We start from the raw sequence: 20,328 nt of genomic DNA on the forward strand, positions 1-20,328 counted from the left end.
ATTTTTGCGTCAACAAAACCAATAGCAGCTTGTGAACTTTATATGCAATGCTTAATTATTTCGTGGACAAAAATTGGATTCGTTTTTCGTAAACACATTTGATCAACTTTGAGAAAGTTGTTTTTCCTCTGAGCGGTTGAAAGTTCTGTTCACAAAATGTGAACAGGTTAAAGAAGTGTTCAAAATTTGTCTCACAAAGAGAGAAAGAATATAAATCCTGGCTTGTGATTGGTCAATTTAAATCAAGTGCCCTAATTGACTAAGATTGGTGTCGATTAAAATATCCTCTTTATTAGGAAAAAAAATTATTTTTCCAAAAAGCACAAAATATTCTGTTGCCGTTTTTTCTATCAAAAAAAGTGTCCAAGAAACAATGTCACAGTTAGCTTAACACTTTGCATTACCGTTCTGTTTTTGTTAAACCTTTTTCTACACACTTCTCCATATAGCAACTGTTTTGACATTTTTTGAACAGATTTTTGATTGTGTAGAAAATTCTTCTGCCACCGCATAGTCAAGAAATATATCAAACAAAATATTAACACTTCGAAGACAATTTAAAGCAACGAAAATTTTTTTTACCAAAAAGAAAAAATATAGAAATGATAACTTGTGATTGGTCTATTTAAACCCTATTCACTGGCAGTTTGTTGGTCGATGTGTTTATATTTGTTTTTTTTTGTGGAGAATAACATAGCTATCTTCTTTCCTTTTCCAGTAAAAAAATATTGGCGTTTGCTTTAAGAATTGCACAAAACTATTTACATTTTGCGAAGGCTACTGTAGCACATTGCAAGCTTGTTCATGAACAAGTTCAAATAGCACTTGCTTTTACAGTTTGTGAACAAACTTATGCAACGAATAAATGTTTTTTCTTTCCTTGCATTGTTGAAACTAATTTCTCAAACTTGACTGTTATTACTTGCATCTTCGGACAAACAAACTCTTTCATCATTCCAAACAGCATTAGGAGAGAGAGCCCTTGAGTCTTTAATGGCATTAATGTTCAAATCTTATAGGAGGCGTTACGTATCCCTAAAATGAGAGAAACAGTAACAAAAGGATTTTTGTTTTCAACTATCAGAACAAATGGTCTAGAACATACAAACTCTTCTTGAAAATTATTAAACTTTTAAAAACTTGATTTAAAGCATACACAGTTTGAACGAAGGAGTTAATAATTGTCGGGGCGCTGAAACAGGGACGCAAATAAAACTGGTATGAAAAGGAAAGACGAATCTGGAACAATAAACCAAAAATTGCAAGAATTTCAAACAGTAATTCTTACAATTTGAAGTTGAGTTGATCTCAGGGCAAACTTTACATACGTTTAGCTCTGGAGAATTAATTGTATCCGGTTGACATAGAGCAATATCCTTAAGGACTTGTCATTTGCGAATTCAAAGAATCACAATATGAATAAAAAAAAACATAAAAACCCTTGCTGTGAAGTTCTTAGCTCTTTGACTCGCGACAAATGATCTCCACAGACAAAATGACAATTCGTCGATCGGCAGACTTCTTCATGTGCGATTGCCATTTAGTTCATTTTGAAGATTGTGACAATGATATTTTATAAAGTTTTATTCATAACAAATTGGCTGACAGTTACAGATTTTGGTAACTTAATTCAGTTCAAGGGTGTTGGGAGAGTTTTTCTAACTCTCTTTTTTGAAAAAGTCTGCTGTCTATTTTTTAAGCTTAAAATACCTCGAGTGTTTGATTCTTAGGACAAAATTCAGATGAGAAACGGATTCCCAGCAAGGAAAAGCATGAACGAAAATTAACGATTAGTCGAAAAACATTTAAAAAAACAGCGGTAACAGGCGAGACTGGAATACGAATCAAAGAGTCTGAGATTCTCAGCAGTGGAAGAATTGAAACAATCGAACGCGGACTCTTCATGACATCTTGAGCGTACCAATGGGCGTTTTACCTGTTTTGACATCAAAACTTTGGTTACATTGTGTATGTGTACCTGAAACTAATCAAGATGGACTCAACAGGATATTGGTTATGTGTCAATCAAAAGATTCTTAGCCAATGACGGCTTTCTCGGCAATGAGTTTTCGGCAATGACGGCTTTCTATGGGACACTCCATTTAGACTTTTTAGGGCACGCGGACTTGGAGCAGCGAGGACAATTCGAGAGCACGCTAGTCGCTAGCATCTTCTCAATCGTCAAGACTTTTGGAGTACAAAGAGGCGGTGACAGTCCAGATCATAAGAAAAAGAGGTCGACCCAGAGGCAGGGGTAGACAAGTTGGATGCTTTCACTCAGTCTCGGGAAAATAAAGTTTTCCCAGTAGTTGACATATGGCGCAGCTGACCGGTTGAACGATTTTGTTCGGCTGACCTATTTTTCTTCTCAAATGGATTGTCCATTGTGAGCCTCTTACTTTAGTGATAAAAGGAACAACGAGCAAGTTTTGATAGAAGTCAGGCCGGTTGACCTGTATCTGATGGCGTGGAGGTCAAGGAAAGTTCTTATCGAACTGACAGCGAAGAGGAGGGCGGTCACACATAGGTGGTAGTTGTTGATGTCACGGACAGGCTGCACCAAATATTGTGAGTTAATCATTAAAAAAAGTTTCCCATTTTTGATGAACAATTTCTGGTGTAATCCTTTTTGGTGCATTTTGGAAAGTGTGTTCTAGTCTTGTCCCACACCTGCAGCAGAAACAATCAGCTGTTTGAGATAGAAATATGACCAAGGCAGTTTTCAAACAAAGGGTTATCGTTTCTCTCGAAAGAGGCAATAACCTTTTGTAGTCTTCCAATGGCAGCTTTCATCAACTGTCTGATAGTTGACAGAAAAATATTGAGTAAAAACACTTTTATGCAAAACTCACTGAAATAAAGGTAGAGAATCTAGTGATCAGCAGAATTTTTTCAATTTTCTTATTTCCAAAAAGTTAACTTGTACTTTGGTAATTAGGTCTGTTAGTTATAGATTACAACAATTGTTTAAGTCTATAGTAAACGCTTCAGAGGAGAAACCAATTCTCAGCAACAAACTAAAGTTAGCAATTGGTCATAATACACTTTAAAACAACAACGATAACAGGCGACATTGGAATACGAATCAAATAGCATGAGAATTTCAGCCATGAACAATTTGAAAAATCAAATGGGGACGCTTCATGGTATGTAGTGTATATCTCTACGTATGGTTGTATTGTGTTTGTCTACATTCAAGAAGACACAACTTGAGATTGGTTGCGAGTCAATCAAATGAGCCTTGCAATTTTGACAATGTCGGCTTTAACTGGTTAAGTCCATCAGGCATCGTAAGGGCCCGCGGACACGGAGCTGCGAGAAACAATCGGACGCACGCTAGCGGCTAGCAACTCTGATTAACCAGCAATCTTCCAGATTTCTGGTTTACAATTCGGCGGCATCACTTCGAAACAAAACAAATATGAACAAGGTTTCGTTTGACGTACAAGGACGTCAAACGTTAACGAAAAAGGACCCGTTTGACGTCCTAAGTATTCGACGCCCTGACTGAACTGTAGATGCTGAACAACCGCCGAACTGATTGTGAGATGTTCAAGATGATAACGGTTTCTTTTCGCATGAGATACATCTCAGTCGATGTACACTAACGACCTATTACACATTCTCAATTTAAACATCAAGTGATATTTTCTCATGTATGTTTCGATGTTTTGTGTCTGACATCTAAACCGCCAAAGAAGTTAAGTTTAACAAAATACCACTAAGGCCAATCTCACTGATGCATAAAACAACTCTAAAAATAATGGATGTAATGCTTTCATGCATTTAGGAAAAGGAAAAGGTCGTATTTTATCCTCAGCAATGCGCCACTGCTGGTACTGGTTTTTCCTACAAATCGCCGGAGTTTTATGTAGTTTCTAAAAAGCCACCCATCAAGCTGTTAGTAGATACTAAGATGCGACCTTTTCGACTTTGGAATCACAGGTAGACAAACCTAAAGGATAAAGTATTTTTGTCGTTGCTGATAAAAGAACTGCAATTAAACTTGGAAAATTTTTATTTAGTGTAAGGGTTGTTCTTTATGACCCAGCTTAAGTTTTACTAACCATATATTCTTTCAATATCATTTAGTGCTAAGAAACTTCAATTGATTACTTAATTCCACCAAATGTTTGTGTTTGGGTGTCAGCAGTACCTGTTTAATTATTTTATCTGTATCTCTCCCCACAATGGGGCGGTTAAAGATATTGTTGGAAAAAACCCGCACTGTTCTGACCTTCTCATTTTTACGCATCAAAATCTGCACTCTTGCAACAAATTGATACGATGACGATAATTGCCCAACTGCTGCACTTACAATTGGACAAGAACGCAGCTTGGAAGCACTTTGTGGAGCTCGAAAACGAAAATCAATTTTGTCCAAAGCACCAATCAGCCCTTGCAAGCTGTCACACAAAAACAAATAAAAACATTTAAAAAATTCAACAAAAAATTGCACGGCAATCTCTGGAGCATAATGGACCTTTGATTACCTTGAAAAACTGTCAAATGTCGGTTTGCTCAAAATAAACTATATTCTGTGAATTAACTAAAGCTTATGACTCTTGTCTTACTGTGTTTCAACGGTGGTCAACAAAAACATATAGATTTGTTGTATGCTCAGGATACAGTAGGAAATGTGAATTTAATAATAACAATAAAAAACCTATTTAGACTTGCGTGTACTGTTCTGCTTTTCATAAAAATATTTCAACAACTCAGCTTAAATGATAATGCCAAGCCAGCAAATGCATATTGTGCAGACAAGCTGAATTTAGAAATGGAAGCGGTCAATTTGATTCGTATCATTTTGATTCGCGCCTTAAACACCAGTCAGCCTCTAAAAGCATTTTTATTTCCAAAACAAAAATTGTGTGATCGAGAGGTTGTTTTTAAGAGTTTTTGATTGCTTATCCTATTTCTCTTTATATTTTTTTGGTGATCATGAACGTGTGAAAGAGTGCGAATAGCTTGAAAACTTGGAAGCGGACTCGATTTTGCCTATTCTTGAATGGTTATATAAAAAAAAACATGGCATTCCAAAGGTTGTTTCAATGGACAATCAAGATATTTCTACTACGATGTCGAATATTAGAGGTTTATTGACTTCTTTTTCTTCGTTCCTGTTGCCCTTCGTAAACAATCAAAAAATTTCGCGCTTACTGACATAAGAAAGTAATTTTTTTTTCAGTACCTAGCTTTCAGATTGTCAATTGATCAAGAAAAAATAAATTCAGGTAAAAGTCAACAGACTGCCATTTTCGACAGAACTTTTGGCCACAGTTTTCCTGGTAATCCGAAGACTGCGATCGTTTTAATCAATTGTCATCCACAATAGAAGCAAAGTTTGCCCAGGAAGCGCATCATGTTGTTTTTACCAAGCATCACGGGTAAAAGGGCAATTTACCTCTGAATGCTTTTGGGGTAGCCATCATGAAAAACAACCAACTGTTAAGAATTTTCTAAGTGGCACGATCAAAAGCGACATAATTATCAGCAGTTTAAAAAAATATGTATATTTTTCAAGGATTTCATAGAATACTGTCACTCAGACGTGGAGTTATTAACTAAACATGTTGTTTGGTTTCAAAGTTTGAACAAATCAATCGGCAACGGAGTTTAACCATTCAAAAAAGCGTTTACTGCTGCGTTTACATGCGTTTACTTTCACAGGCAGCTTTTTATACCTATGAAAACAATTCTAATATATCCGAATAATGGTTGTCGATCTCGGGAGGCTACATATTTTACTGCTTTACAATGATTGACCTATAGTGAAAGCCAGTAAAGTTTAAAAAAAAATTTTTTGTCAGGTATAAAATTTATAATTTGAGAGCAGCGAAATGTTTCGTGCAAAGTTGATGATTAGTTCTAAAATTTTCTGATCATGGAGACTAACCATCAAGTCTTAATTCCATTCAAAGATTAAAAAAACTACTCATCAAGCAAGTATCTATGGTTTTTCTGTTCGCTATTATCGCCAAAATGGACCAAAACTTTATCCAATTTATAATTCTTTCAAGAAAAACAAAAATTAACGAAGAAAGATTTGTGGCTGTTTAAAATAAAAATAGCTCAATTTTTTTATACCGAAATAGATCAATGAGGAAGCCGTGTGAAAACAAACGAAGACGAGTTCATCGTTGAGATATGTGAAAAAGAAATGCGAGTGTGGTATCGGGTCTTAGTAACAGAATTAATTACTAGAAACGAAAACAACACAGTGTTTTTTAGGAAACTACTGTGACTGGTGAATTAAAATTACCACTGTTAAATGACTATCGATATGTATATGTAGTGGATGTGAGTACCTGGAACTGTGAAAATAGAAGCAGCTTCCTCTTCAAAAAAAAACAAAAACATTTTTTGAAGATTGAAACTAAAGCGATCGGCTGGCCGAAATTTTGCGGTTGCCCGCCTGAGAAGTTGTGTCACCATAAGACGATTTACCTCTTTTTTCAATCTTTGAAGATATCTAGTTCGATCTTGACTAAATTGATTACAATGAAGGTCTTCGTATAATTTCGAAAGTCTTCAAGAACTTCTAAAAATAACTCGGAATGCTACAAAAAAAATTGCCAAAAACTCGTTATACAAATAGTTACAATGATTTTATTGATTCTCTTACTTCGATCAACACAAAAGTGCTAGCAGCAATATTTGTGGGGTATGACATGATGTGTCTGCATTATGAAAAAATCTATGGAGTTGCTGATTCTGCCCAGAAGTGTAATATATATTGGCCGGATTTACAAAAGTTCTTGCAAGCACAATTCTCCTTGGGTAAACGCAGCAATTGAAAACGACGACACTAATAGATACTACATTAGGTCATTGATGAAATAGAGGACACAGAACAGAGGCATCCGATTAGGACACGTCAGAAGACACACCGAAAGCATTGACATTTTGAAACTTTACAGTGAGAGAACTAAACTGTTTTGTTCGACTGGCCTTCACATGCGAAGCATAACTGAATATAACTTAAGAAAAGTCAAAATTATATCGAGTTATTGAGAAAAAAAAATTTTGTAAAGCTTTGAAGAAACAAAAAGTCTAGGTCCATTCGATGTTCAATTTGCACAAGAAGGTTAAAAATCTCATTTTGCAAAAAAGCAACATGCAATAAACGTGTTGTTCGTCTAGAATCGGCAAGAGTTATTCCACTAGGATACCGCTCACGCTATTTTTTTCGGAATTTTTTTTTGGAATTCCAGCACAAAAAAAATAATGAAGGCAATCCATTTGCTCGAAACATTGCTTTAAAAATTAACAAACAAGGCTGTTTTTATATCCAAATTGGGTGGTTTTGCTGTAGAGAATCTAATCTTGATGTGAATCAATCTTTTTGCGAAATCTCATGCGAACAAGACTAACTGTACTCATTAGAAAACATAAGGTTTTTCTAACAATCATACTACTGATTGAAACATCTGCAGTTTCATGCTATACTATAGAAATCTATCGACTTCGTTGGAAGAAAAACTACCCGAAAACAGTCTAATGATGCAGCGGCAGCATTCGAGCAAGAGTAACAGAAAAAACTGAAACAGCAGTCGGAATTTGTGTAGTTTTGTTTTGGGAGAAGCAAAGACAGGTGAAGACGCACACGGCAATCAAAACCAAAATCTGGGGGAGAAGAGCCCACCAATGAAGAAAAGTCGAACCTCCTCTCATCATGAAATCACCCAAAAAGTAGCAGACCATGGAAGAAAATACAGGCAAAAACCCGCAAGCAGAGGCGCTATGCGAAAGCACTGACAAGGGAGAATGGTTGCCACGAAGTGCAGAAGCATTCAGCACCATGGAAGTGCTCGGTGTTCGAGGTCAATAGATCTTGGAAAGAGATATCTGTTAAAAGGAATGGGAACAAAAAGTAAATCCATGAAAATGCATGTCGGTCGACATAGTAGACCTATGGGACACCTTTCAGAGCAATGCGCTGTAGGAGGATGAGAGTGTCAACCAAGGAATTTCGTCCTGATGAAACAGCAAAACTGAAGAAGTGACAAATTTAGAAAAAAGCGACTGCTCAAAAATTGAAATAAGACAAAAAAATGGAAGGAATGGGCAAAACGGATGGGAAAAAGGAAGAACCCGACAACCTGAGCGCGAGTGGCATTAACAACTGGAGCAGATTCTGCGAAGTTCTACGGATGGTTGCCAAAAGCTCAGCTGAGGTAATTCAGTTTACTGAATACAAGAAACAACCAAGGGATTCAACGGGATCAAAGTTTATGACTAATATGGCGTGCTGATGCACGAGGGAAAAAGGCTTGTTGCTCTGTGACGGTTGATTGGAGTGCGGAAGGAGAAACACGGCAGGGAAGGTCAACGTGGTGAGATTTGTTGCAGCGTACCCACCAGTGTGCAAAACACATACTCGGGATTTCACTGAGTAAAGGGAGAAACTGGCAGAAATTATGTTGCCAAACAATCTACTGGTAAATGGCGGAGATTCCAACTCCACTGTCGGTACAAAAATGCCACGAGCAGAGATGAGGTGGCCGGCTAGTTTGAAATGGGCAGAGTGCTTATTGCAGGTAGAGACATGATAGAGTAAGGCTGTGCACACTGCTCACTTGGATAAGCTCGTTCTCAGCCAGAACAACGGAGATACATTGAAGAACCCGAAGTTGAAACTTTGGCACGAGACAGACGGCTCTCTGACTAAACAGAAAGAAAAAAGATGCGGGTTTAAGCATGTCCGTTTAGTAGGGGCCGACAACGTGAGAGATCACACTGTGGCAAAAGATACTAAAGAACAGCCTCGAAAAATATCAACATACAACTCCAAAATTTCGTAATTGAATGAAATAATGGGAACAATGGAGAGACCTCAACACCAGGAGAAAAACCAGGTACCTATCAAGAAGCAATCATGGAGACTCGACACTTGGACCGAAGCAATAAAACAGTGCATGGAAGCTGAGGTTTAGATATGTGGGCAAAAAGCCATAAAAAATCAAATGCATGCATGAACTCCAAAAGCGGATCTCTCAAGTATTTGGAGACAAAAAAAAGTAGAAAGGCCCGAGGGATGACACAAAGGGCTATACAGGTGTGTGCCTGTTTGAAATGGCCAAAAGGTCGATTGCACGAGTCTGGAGACGAGGCTGCGAGAGTGGACCAAACCCAAAGAAACAACGGATGAAAAAGAAATCGGGTTCAGGGAAGCCGATCCATCACCGACTAGACGCATCAAAAAAGAGGAAAAATTGCGCCGGGTCTACGAATACATTGCGGGATGAGAATTAGGTCAACCGAGGGCTATACTTCTAAAAATAAAATGCCTGCCCCCAAACAAAAGAATTTTTTGATATGGACTGCTGAGCCAACTAGGTTTACCGGAACATGTTCTAATTCAAAGGCCCACATAAAGGAAGACACTTTAGAGTAAAAGGTCGAAGGTCGACAAGGCCTCATCAATAGCTGGCCACCCGCAAGGGAAGTGAGAGAAGGCTGTGCAAGATCGCCTATCCTCTTCAATGTGTACCACTTGCAGTAAATGAGGAGGTAAAACCGAAAGGCCAGTAAACTTGCCGCTCAGGAGAGAGGCCTGGAAAGCGGTTATAACTGGGATTTGACACTAGGGAGCAGCATCCCTCCCAAAGACTTTGGATGAGCATTCCGAAGCTTCAATTTAGAGGACTCCTTGGTCGCCGATGACTCCGCCCTCATTGAGAGAGCCAAATAAAATGACAGCGGAAAAGAAAGCTTCAAAGAAACGATGATGCCATGAAGGGAAGGTAGAGTTCATTTCCTTCGCAGCAACTAGCGTTCAAAGTACACTAATGCGTGAACAGGAATTAACAAGCATTAGGACCAATGCCAGAAGGTCAAATGAGGATATTTAGCCTGGAGCATGGTGAAATATAAGCTCTAGAAATCAAGCCTCTCAAAGCGGACTCAAGCACTCATAGTTCATACAGTAGTCGAACCGACCATGCTGTTCGACTGCGTTTTGAGACTCTGGCCGCCAACGACATTAGTAAGCTCCAGATTGTCGCAGACCGAGCATATAATTACGTATGGAACTCTGGAAACCCCCGCAATTGCTTCGGATGCAAGAGGAGAAAATTAACAGCGTTGAAATTCGGCAAAAACTTCAAATGGAATCAATGAGGATTAAGATTGAGATAAAAGGCCTGGAATGGCGGACAAAAAGATTATAAAGAAAGTAGCATTGGGATTTTGCGAAAGAAAAGAGACAGATGTAGAAGCGTCGTGTGGAAACACTATACTATAAGGGAGAAGACGGAAGATAGAAATATTTATCGAAAGGTACAAAGAAATGGAAAGGGGTGGCTAAGAAACGCACGAAATTCCTTTCCAGTTGGAAGGAGACGTGCAACTGGCATCTGGGAGAAGAGAAACCCAACATGTCCAAAAGGGAGAAGATAAAAGAAGAACACAAGTGAGGTTAGCCATGCTGATGAGAGGGCTGCTCTGCAGTCTGCTCTTTGAAGGGCAGCTGAACTAACCACCAGAGAATTTCACATCAAAAAGAGACGCTAGACTATCGCCCAGTGGGCACGGAACACATTCCCGGAGGAAGCGACATTAACTAATCACCACAAAATATGTAAAGGGGGACGCAGAGTACTTTGTCCAATCTGTAAGAAACACCTATCAGTGAAAAACAAAGCGAGACATGAAGGATCTTGCAAACAGAGAACTTCAACCAATGAACGACGCAACAGTAATCGGGAGGTATTTGAGAACGAGAGAAGAGGTACAATGCGACCGCACTGCCAAATCTTCGTTAGCATGAACGGGATATCGAGACCCCAAAAAGCTTGGCTATGGAAACGGCAATCAAAATCCCCTAATGGGACGTTACTGGAAACGATACCAAACGAAAAGTCGGCATGTTGCTGATGAAGCAGAACCAGTAACAAGCAACAACAGAAAACAGAAACCTTTTTCATGAAACACTTTAGCCAACAGAACGATGTCCTGGTGTTTCCCCACACTAACAACGAATTTTACTTGGAGAATCGCTCCACTATGAAACAGCCCTCAGCGCTTGTCTCGCTTCTTTAAGCGTCAACGGTAAAAGTGGTAGCATTAAGAATCGTCAAAACCATTATGTTGCGCTGGTAGACATGAAACCGATAATGGTTATTTCGATACGTCATGTGTATAGTTCAATTTTTTTCATAAATAAACATCTTTTTTAGTTTTTTGGTCAATGTGTAGCATGCTTGATCATTTTTTAGTTAAGTTATTTTTTAAGATTCAGTTCTTAGTTTCAAATTGCTTGCCAAATGAGGTTTTGAGCTCGTTGCTACAAGAAATAAATTCATTTCATCTTTTTTTTTGAAACGCTACACTTGAAGAAAATCATGGTTAACAGCGTGGGATGGTGGAACTAGGAGGTTGGGGACTAGGTGGATGCGTAGGTGAGAGGGGTGGGTGAAGATATAAGTGGTGATGAGATGTGAGGGTTAGCGTAGGTAGGGTGGGTAGGTGGGGGGAGGAGGTAGGTGTGCGGATGGGCGTAATTTTTTGGGCGTCAAACTTCAGAAAACCTGGGTTTAAACTGTAAGGGATACGGAGAAAAATCGAAAAGTTTTCAATCCTTTTTATTCCATTATAATGGGTTTTAAATGGATTAAAATTGATTAATTTCTCCTAAAAATAGTGAAATGCTATGGATTATAATCGATTGTGTGGTCCCACAGTATAATTTTAATCGATTATAATACCAACATTTTTGACCACAAAAATCGATTATAATCGATTATTATCCATGGAATCTCACTGCGGGGGGGGGGGAGTGCTTGTTGAGTCCCTCCATCTAAATCAGCCTCTACCTATAAATTTTTATGAAAGAGTTTTCGAGAAACTCACTACCAAAAAAAATATGAAATCTTGCCTCAAAAGTATGAATTTTGCTTCAAAATGAGCGGTTTGAACGGTTTTTGAATGGTTTATCTAAAAAAAAACGCTCAAAAACCGCGCAAGATTTGAACGGTTTTTGAGCGGTTTTTCTAGATAAACCGCTCAAAACCCGCTCAAACCGCTCAAATCTTGCTTCAAATTAGGTGGAAAATCTCGACTCGGGCTAGAGAATAACTAGTTTGTCAATAATTTTTTTTAGAAAAAACAACGGCTCAACAAAAAAGGTTTTTGAACGAAGAGTTTTTTTAATAGACGAACCTTGGTATGAATCCAACTCGAATCGGACCAAAGCAACATCGGTATCGAACTCGTATATGATGCTAGTGTTCCCGGCCTCCAGACTTTCATCGGCATCATCTAGCGACTCGTATCCTATCTGGGATCCTGAAACAAGCAAAGAAAATCAGAATTCTTCTATGTCAGTACTTTAATATTTTTTAACAAAAGCAAAATGAATAATGAAGCAAATATTACATTTGTTGGAACATACCGTTGTACGAAAACTGGTTAATGACGAGAGTCGTGGATTCGTTGATGTTCGCATTTGGCCACGAGACATTGACTCGGGTGGCACTCAGATACTCGATCTGCAGCAAACCATCAACCAGCTCATCGTGGAAGGAGAGTGTAGCGTCTATCTTTCTCTCCACATTGTCTACGTCCATGCTTACCTGGACCACCTCGTTCGCGCCCCAAAACACCGGCACAGGTATGATCACTATGGTTCTGCTGTAGTCAAATGAGGCCTGGATTGTCTTGTTGAATGAGCTGCCAATCAACTTGACGTCGAGGGTGAAGTCGCTGTTGTGGAAGAAGCCCGTGCATTGAATGACCACCTCATCAACCGAGTTATCCCCACCTGAGTAGAGTGGAAGAGACGAAGGCATGAAGTAGGCTCCATGGCAAAAGGATACCAGGTGTGGGGGGATGAGAACAAAAGGCGCCTCGTATCCCTGGTTGAATTCAAAGATCCACAGTCCTGGAACTCCGACGTTGCTTGTAGTCTCCCACTTTTGGGCTTTTTTGGTTCCATCAAATGGCAGTTGTACGTTGCCTGAAAACAAACAAAACATCGTCAAATATCAAGATAACCTAATTTCAATCTATTTTCAATCTATGCAATTTTAATGCTGAGTTGATTAATTTGGTTGGCTATGTCAGCGACGCAAACTAACGAACTTCCAATTTTTGTCAAAATAACGTTATTTTGACCAAAATAAAAAATTCATGTGTCGACAAAATTTACCGACAAACAAACCGACAAAATTTACATAACAGCTATTTGTGTGCTGAATCCATAGAAGTTTTGGAAAAGTAATCCATCATGGAGTTTTTTAATTGGAATCCAATTGGAAATTGATTAAAGACTTATCCCTGGAATCTAGTGACCTACAGAAACCAAATTGTGAGCCTACCCAGTGCACAGTTCGGCCTCGTAATGCTTTTTTTAACCTAAATCAATTTTGAATACCTTTTTATAGAAATCATGCAAACTTGATGGCACTTTTAAGTTTGAGCTCAAGATAAAATGAAGAAATAGAAGCTATTGTGGAAATATAAATTTTCTATTGTGTAGAAGTATGATTGGGATTTATGGTACTTATTTTCTAACCACTGTCAAGAGCGAACGAAGCTTCTGCGCTAGAACCATCTTCGACCATATAGTTCACATCCCGGTATTGAGTCATCATGTAGCATTTGTTGTCAGTGACGTGGACTGTCTGATTGGTTGTGTTTTGTGCTTGGTCACAAGCGATGACGACTTGAGCGCTGATTTGATAATTCAGCAGGAAAGAGTAGTCTTTGACTTTGTAGAAAGTCATCACAGCGCCATAGTCAGCTGAGAAGTCCTGGCCGATACGGGAGTTGATGATGTCCAAGTCATGTTGGCTGGAAATGTTACGAACAAAGATATTGTCAACCAGGTTAACGTATTTGGTGTCCGCCCCTCCTAGAACGGTAGTCCACTGGTCGTCAAAGTAGATGTCCACATTTTTTCGCAGGAAGCTGATGTAATCCCACTCGTGTGCTTTTTCGTATGTGAAGATGATGGCATGTTTTCCAGTGACGTAGTCGGAAAAATCCGCTTCATAGGCGTCGGAAGTACTGTCGTACTGCAAGTACCATTCGCATATGTTATCGTCGTCATCGACTGAGGGCATGCACATTCTGTCCAGTATGGTGTCTTCAGTGTCTCCGTCAATATCCGCAATTTCGATGTTGTGTGTATCACCCGCGTCATCAACAAGGTCAATGTACACATTCGGGCAAGCTTTGACTCCAACGATAGTGTAGTTGTCATAGCGCAAGGGTCCTTCAAGTCCCATTAGATCACTAGTACACCCATCTGCTTTGTCCTGAAACTTGTCCCCGACGTCTGGTCCAAATTCCAAGTCAAACGGTTCCTCCAAACTCCATCCGCCCCCAAATGTCGTCCAAAGTACGAAGACTAGCAATCCCATCTTATGGACCACGAACCAGTCCATACAATTGACATTCATAACTGATGTCCTTTGAATTATTGTAGTTTCAGAACTAACTTTTTAAATCAGTTTTAACAAACTGACAATTCAAGACAAAAATGAATACTGAATAGTTTTTCAAATCGAAACGGCACAGCTGATAGTGACCAATCATATTGGCCTCATTCAAACAGCTGCGCTTTAACTGGTCAGATATTCTTGTTTGTAATTCTTAATGCTCTAAATTGAAAAAAGATTTTTTGATTCAAATCATAATATTTTAAAAAACATTGGGTGCAATGATACGTGAGCCGATTTGAATGGAATACCCACAAAAGCGGACACGCAAAAACTTGTTCTATAGAGCGTAGAAAGGGACCCGACTCTGAATTCACTGCTAGTCATTAAACAAGTCTTTGATTTACAGAGAAAATAAAAAACCGACGAAAAAAAAGTTTTTTAAAATTTTGGTAAAAACCTATTTTAAACAAAATTTTTGGTCGTTTGATGAAAGTAGTAGTATAGTAAAAGTGGCTAGGAAAATGACCACTTTTAACCCCCCCCCCCAAAATTCGATGTGCCGTTGTACTTACCACTTTTAACCCCCAAAGGGGTTAAAGCCCCTACTTTTTCGGGCACGCATGTTTTAAGGGGGGTTAAAATTGGTAATTTTCCAGCCACTTTATGGAAACGGGAGGGAATTAGGTTTTGGTTGGTGCATGTTTTCCCTTTGACTTTGACAGTTCAAACTTTACTGCGCGCGTTATATTGTGGATTATTTTGTAATCTTTATCGCCACGTGTGGAATTAAATAAAATGCTGTGATATTGGTAAGTTTATATTGTTGTTTTGAATACCCCCCTCCCCTCACAATTAGAGTTGTTGATTATTTCACTTTTCGGTCAAAAGAACAATTTTGAAAAGCTTTATTTCCTGAATGAAAAGTACTATAAAGCGAATCATTTACATTTATAATCAGAAGTTATTTAGTCAGAATCGTCTAATATAAAAGCACGTCGATTTAAGCACCGCCGCCGTTTAGGTGGTCTAATTTCTTCCCGCTCGTTTTCTTCTCGAGCTTCAATGTCCAAATAGGGGCAGTTGTACGCTGCTGGTTCTGACTCATTTTGCTCACTTAGCTGGTCGAAATCTACCAAATCCTGTTCTAGCTCTTGATCAGTGTATGTGGGTTGGTTGAACCCCATATCTGGTAGAGTAAAAATATCCACATAATACCCACCCTGCGCTTCTATAGCTTCAGCCAAATCCTCCCCACTTCCGTTATCGGTGGGAGTTGGGACCAGGGCGTCGTCGTCTACGTCGTATTCGCCCCAGTCCATGGTGCGCCCAATTTCTCTTATGAACATATCCTCACGCAAACGTTTATGTCCGAAAGGACTAGTAGTTACTCTGTCTGCATGTATATAGCGCTTATTGTCAAATGCGCTCAGGGAAATTTTGTTTGTTATTATGGTTTGTAAATTGTGATTGCAAGAATTTATCCTCACATTTTCTGACCGGACAAGCGAACAGTAAGTCAAAGTTTCTTTAAATTTATTATGGGTTAGCTCCATTTTTGTAAATTTAGAAATACCTTTCGAGCTTTTTTTGTCCATGTCTGAAACAAAAATACAATCAATTTACTTCAAATTTTTAACAGTTTTTTCTCTTTTCTACATAAATACCTCCATTCCCCCCCCCAACCCTCACTACATAATCTTATGATTTGTTTTTGTTGCCCTTTTCTAAAATGGTAATTGCAAAATGGTAAAAGAAAAGAAAAAGAAACTTACTCGAAGAAATAATGCTGTACAGTTTGGGTTTTAGTCCGACGTACTCCTGTATGATCTCCCCAGCAAACTCGTCCTTGAATTTCAGGGTAACGCGCAAATTCTCGTTGGTGTAGAGGGGGTGGGTGACTGGTAGATTTGAAAAGTCAAAATGATTTCGCAGTTCATGGTTTTTCTCAATTTCCTTGTAGAGATCTTTGCTGCGGATTTCATACAGGAACGAATCAGTGTCCGAATATAAAAGAGTTGCGTCAAAATTTTTCTTGATTATGTTGTAATGGAACTGGAACATGTAAAATTTTGCCAAATCTAGTATCGTTGCACCAACAATTGTGGGCTTATCCCAGTTAATGTTCACAGGTTTTGAGGTTACAGATACCAAGTGTTGGTCAATAATTTTTATACTGCTAAATCTTTTTTTCCTTGATAAATTTTGCAGTTCTTCAGCATTGCGAACAATATCTACAATAAGTCGATTCCTTTTTGATTCGCAGAATTTTCCAAACGCACTATTTATTATTTGTTTGAAGAAATCTTGTTCAAACTTGGTAGTAGCTTTTTTTCGGAGCTCAGTGTTCAACTGAACATATGGTGCAATAAATTTTTCTTGTCTAAACTGCAGTACTCGATTAACTTTTTCAATTTTCAAACCAAGTTTGACGTAGAGCTGAAGTGTTAGGTAGTGTACAGTATAGTTTTTCTTTGGAAAGAAGTTTTGTATGAGCTTTGGCGTAGTGCCCACTTTATCCGAAATGTTCATTTTTTTCATCATGTCCAATTGAAGCTCACTGAGCCACATTTTGGACACAACTTCTTTTGTTGGGGCGAGTGGGTAATCCGAATGTGCATCATGCAAATGATCGGGGTATAAAAGATCGACGTCCAAAATGTATCCAATTTCGGATTCTCTGCTCGTGTTGAGAATTTCAGCTATAGTAACTTGGTCATTAAACTCAAATGAGTTAAGTGGAAGAGGAAATTTTTCCATAATCCCGCCGTATAAATTGTTCGCGTCTATCATGAAGAGGAAAGTGTTAGGCTGTTTAGGGTCGTAATTTTTCACAAATTTATTGTTGGCGGAAACAAGTCTTTTTTCAAACACACTTGCAATGCCCCCCCTGATCAGGTTTTCTGCCATATCCAAGTGCTCCCTATTAGTGAGCAAATGTAGGTCAGCCTTGCATGTTCGCAAAAATGCATCCCCTGAGAGATTGCTAACCGTGAAATATTGAGCACAATCTAGCTTATATGTTTCATAACACACTCGTCTAAACTCTTCAAAAACGCATGCAAGAATCAAGGTATCAGTCGTTAGATACAAATCGCTGTATTCGCCCAAAGTCTGACAACCGAAACGAGTGTACACTAACCATGCATGTTGGTATTCTTTTTCACTGACACTAACAACACCTCCTTGCAGCGTGTTGGTCCACTTGTCGCGTGCAGGTAGTCCATCTTCTGTGTATCTTGCATGGCTGTCAACATACGAGTAGGGGAAGTAACCTTTTTGTCGAATCAATGCTTTATCTTCTTCCGGTCGGGTAGCAAAGTGGTTATTGAGATAGATGAACTTTTCCACGGGTAGATTTCGGGCTAGCTCATCGAGTGAGCTGTTCATAAATTTACAACTGTCCACAAAACGGATTTCTTCGTAGACATGTTGGACATTTCCTTTTTCGCTAGTGTACGATCTAATCCACACTTTCATTGTTAGTGAAATAAATTTTTCGTCATTGAGAGGAATGACCGAAAAGGTGTTTCTGGTATTGGTATCTTGCAGACTCTTCAGTACATGGTGCAAATCATAATTCTGGAGATTGTGGGCAAAGACAGGGGTGAATTGTATGGTACGTCTCAGGAAGTTGCATTTGTTGTGAGCCCATCCGAGGAATGATCCATCGAAATGATTATGGTCCAAAACTTTTGCGTTAGTTTCGGAGAATTCCTCTTCGCAAATCCAGCATTTGTCACTGTCTTCAAGAATAGTGGTGCTTCCGAGGTAGTTCGGGTATCGTCGTTTTTTATTATGGAAGTCACGCGCCAATACTTCCAGCATTCGAACGAATTTAGTCATGGCGTCCACTCCTCGATGAAGTGAAAAAAACGCAGGTTTCGGGTTTCCAGCTTCCACAACGACAAGGCAAAAACTGCTGGGCTTATGTTTTTCAATCACGGTTGTGCTCGAGCAGTTAGGATTATTTCTCACCGTCTCCACCTTCTCCAGCACAGACTCCAAATCAAAGTAAACCGCGAATGGGCTATAGCTTCGAGCACCGATGTTTTTGAAGCCTACGCTGCTCTTGTCAACATTTGGCATGGTAACGATTGCTGGTTCGTTCCCCATGCAGATTAACTGGTGGCGCTCAAGTCGTTCCTGAGATGAACACCGGTGGAAGCAATTTCGGCACAGCATGTTTCTCGATCTCAGTTTTCTTTTTTGCATTTTGCTCACTAGCTTGTTCAGGTCTTTTATCACGACGTAGTGATGCGTGCCCATATCGTTTAGAAGCAGCAAATCCACAACAAAATTAGTCTGATATTTTGACACTCTCAGGGGTAGAAGAGTCTTTTCATTGTACCTAGAGAAAAATTTTGAAAGATATTTTTATACTAATTTTTAATGTCATCATAATAATAATTCTTCAACGAATGTGCAGTCAACCATTTGTTCTGATGTGCTTAGATACAGCTTCACACCAATAAAAAAAAATTTGATTAAAACTTCAACTAACCTGAAGACATTCACTTGCACTTCATTCAAAATTTCGAAGCGTGCAATAGCCGGTAGTCCCATTGGGTACACAAAATCGCCAGTTGGCTCGTGCGCTCTTGAGTTTCTGCGATAATCATAGAAGCTCGCTTTCTCCTCCTCTTTACTCTGCATCGTACGAAGAGTGAGCGGGATATTGTTCTGCCGATGATACTCAGCAACGAAGCAGTACTCAAAGCATCGATCGTCTTCATAGTTGCGAATATTCAACAAGAAGCGTTTGAGTTTCAGTAGATCGGCTGGTAGTGGCAAGTACGATGAACCCCTGATCGGTGCAGACTTCACCATTTTTAGGACAATCTTATCAATCCTGCGGATTCTCCAGCCACTACCATGAGACGCATATTGATGGACAGTAGACAATATTTGGTCTACGCAATCATAGAATTGGTCCTGGGTCCATCCTTGAACGTCTACAGCAAGCATTTTGCAATTGGCGAAGATGGTTATTACTTCTTCTGTGCCATCTGCCTTCTCTTTTTCAAGAGTTACTTCTGCCGACAATTGAGCTTTCTGAGGCTCATACATAGTGTTTTGAAGTATCAGCTCTTCGATTTCGTCTCTCATGGTCACGAACAGCGCTAGTAGGTCCACTTCCGTTTCCATCGGCACTATATCGTATGTCCTGACTGCTCCATCAAAAGCTGTCTCAGGCTGTATAGAAGTGAGGATTTCTCGGCTCACATCCCATGCTGGCAGACCGTGTTCGTTTAGCATATGCGCAGCATATGCGCGATCATTTTGGAACACATTCATGTCGTAGAGACAAATTCTTCTTTCTTCCGTTTCATCGATTGTTTTGTGACGCTCCACGACATGTTCCCAAATGACGCGAAGTGACTTATCCTCTAGTTCACAGTGACCACAGATGTAGTCGGTTTTCACAGGATCAATCTTGTGAACAGCCATTAGATGTTTTTTGAGGCTTCGCCGGTCACTCAGTTTTTTTTGGCAGAGATTACAGGGTACGACTTTTGTAGACATTGCGAGATGGTTGTTTTTTTTGAGAATTTTGATATTTCCGAAAGCTAGGTTCAAATAAAGTAGATACTGGTTTACAAGTCAAAAGAGTTCGAGTGATTTTCCGTTTGTTTTACGACTGCTATTAAATCTGTTTAGATTTTCAAACTTTTTCTATCATTTGCTTAATTGCCAAACAAGGAGTGGTTTCCTAAGGTGGAGCTTAGATTAATAAAATCGAGAGGGTGCGCCCAAAATGCTCTCAGATACATCAAAGAAAATAACTTCGGCTCATTAAGTAAACCTATAAAATAGTCTCATAAATCAACCAAATTTTCTGAATTAACCACAAAGTTCCTAGACAAGTTGTGTAGCTTCAAACAATTCATCGGCACTCAATTCAAAAAGACCTCACCCGAGTAGACCTAAGCCCAGCAGA

The 20,328-nt window shown here is 39.2% G+C and overlaps 2 protein-coding genes across 2 annotated transcripts; both read right to left on the reverse strand.

Annotated features, from left to right (window-relative positions):
- Positions 1-12,165: 12,165 nt before the first annotated feature.
- Positions 12,166-14,516, reverse strand: LOC134856248 (uncharacterized; the record flags this gene model as incomplete). The annotated part of the gene is made up of 3 exons (XM_063872591.1): positions 13,520-14,516; positions 12,398-12,961; positions 12,166-12,291 (listed from the first exon to the last, which is right to left on the reverse strand). Coding segments are annotated over exons 1-3 (1,579 nt in total), but the record flags the coding sequence as incomplete, so codon positions are not given.
- An 839-nt stretch (positions 14,517-15,355) lies between these two features.
- LOC134856249 (uncharacterized) lies at positions 15,356-19,847 on the reverse strand. Its single transcript, XM_063872592.1, has 5 exons — positions 18,892-19,847; positions 16,902-18,738; positions 16,163-16,442; positions 15,964-15,987; positions 15,356-15,783 (listed from the first exon to the last, which is right to left on the reverse strand). Exons 1-5 carry the CDS (start codon positions 19,836-19,838, stop codon positions 15,356-15,358), a joined length of 3,516 nt encoding a protein of 1,171 aa, XP_063728662.1. The 5' UTR covers positions 19,839-19,847.
- Positions 19,848-20,328: the final 481 nt, after the last annotated feature.

Source organism: Symsagittifera roscoffensis, unplaced genomic scaffold (genome assembly GCF_963678635.1).
Source record: "Symsagittifera roscoffensis unplaced genomic scaffold, txSymRosc1.1 SCAFFOLD_640, whole genome shotgun sequence".
In the NCBI taxonomy this organism is placed as follows: Eukaryota; Metazoa; Xenacoelomorpha; order Acoela; family Convolutidae; genus Symsagittifera; species Symsagittifera roscoffensis.

Excerpts from the sequence above, each read along its gene's own strand:
- LOC134856249 (XM_063872592.1), bottom strand. The coding sequence starts at position 19,838 with ATGGCTGTTCACAAGATTGATCCTGTGAAAACCGACTACATCTGTGGT. Across the intron at positions 16,443-16,901 it reads AAATGAACATTTCGGATAAA|TTCCATTACAACATAATCAA; the intron begins GTGGGCACTACG and ends TACATGTTCCAG. Across the intron at positions 15,784-15,963 it reads GGACAAAAAAAGCTCGAAAG|ACAGAGTAACTACTAGTCCT; the intron begins GTATTTCTAAAT and ends ATATACATGCAG.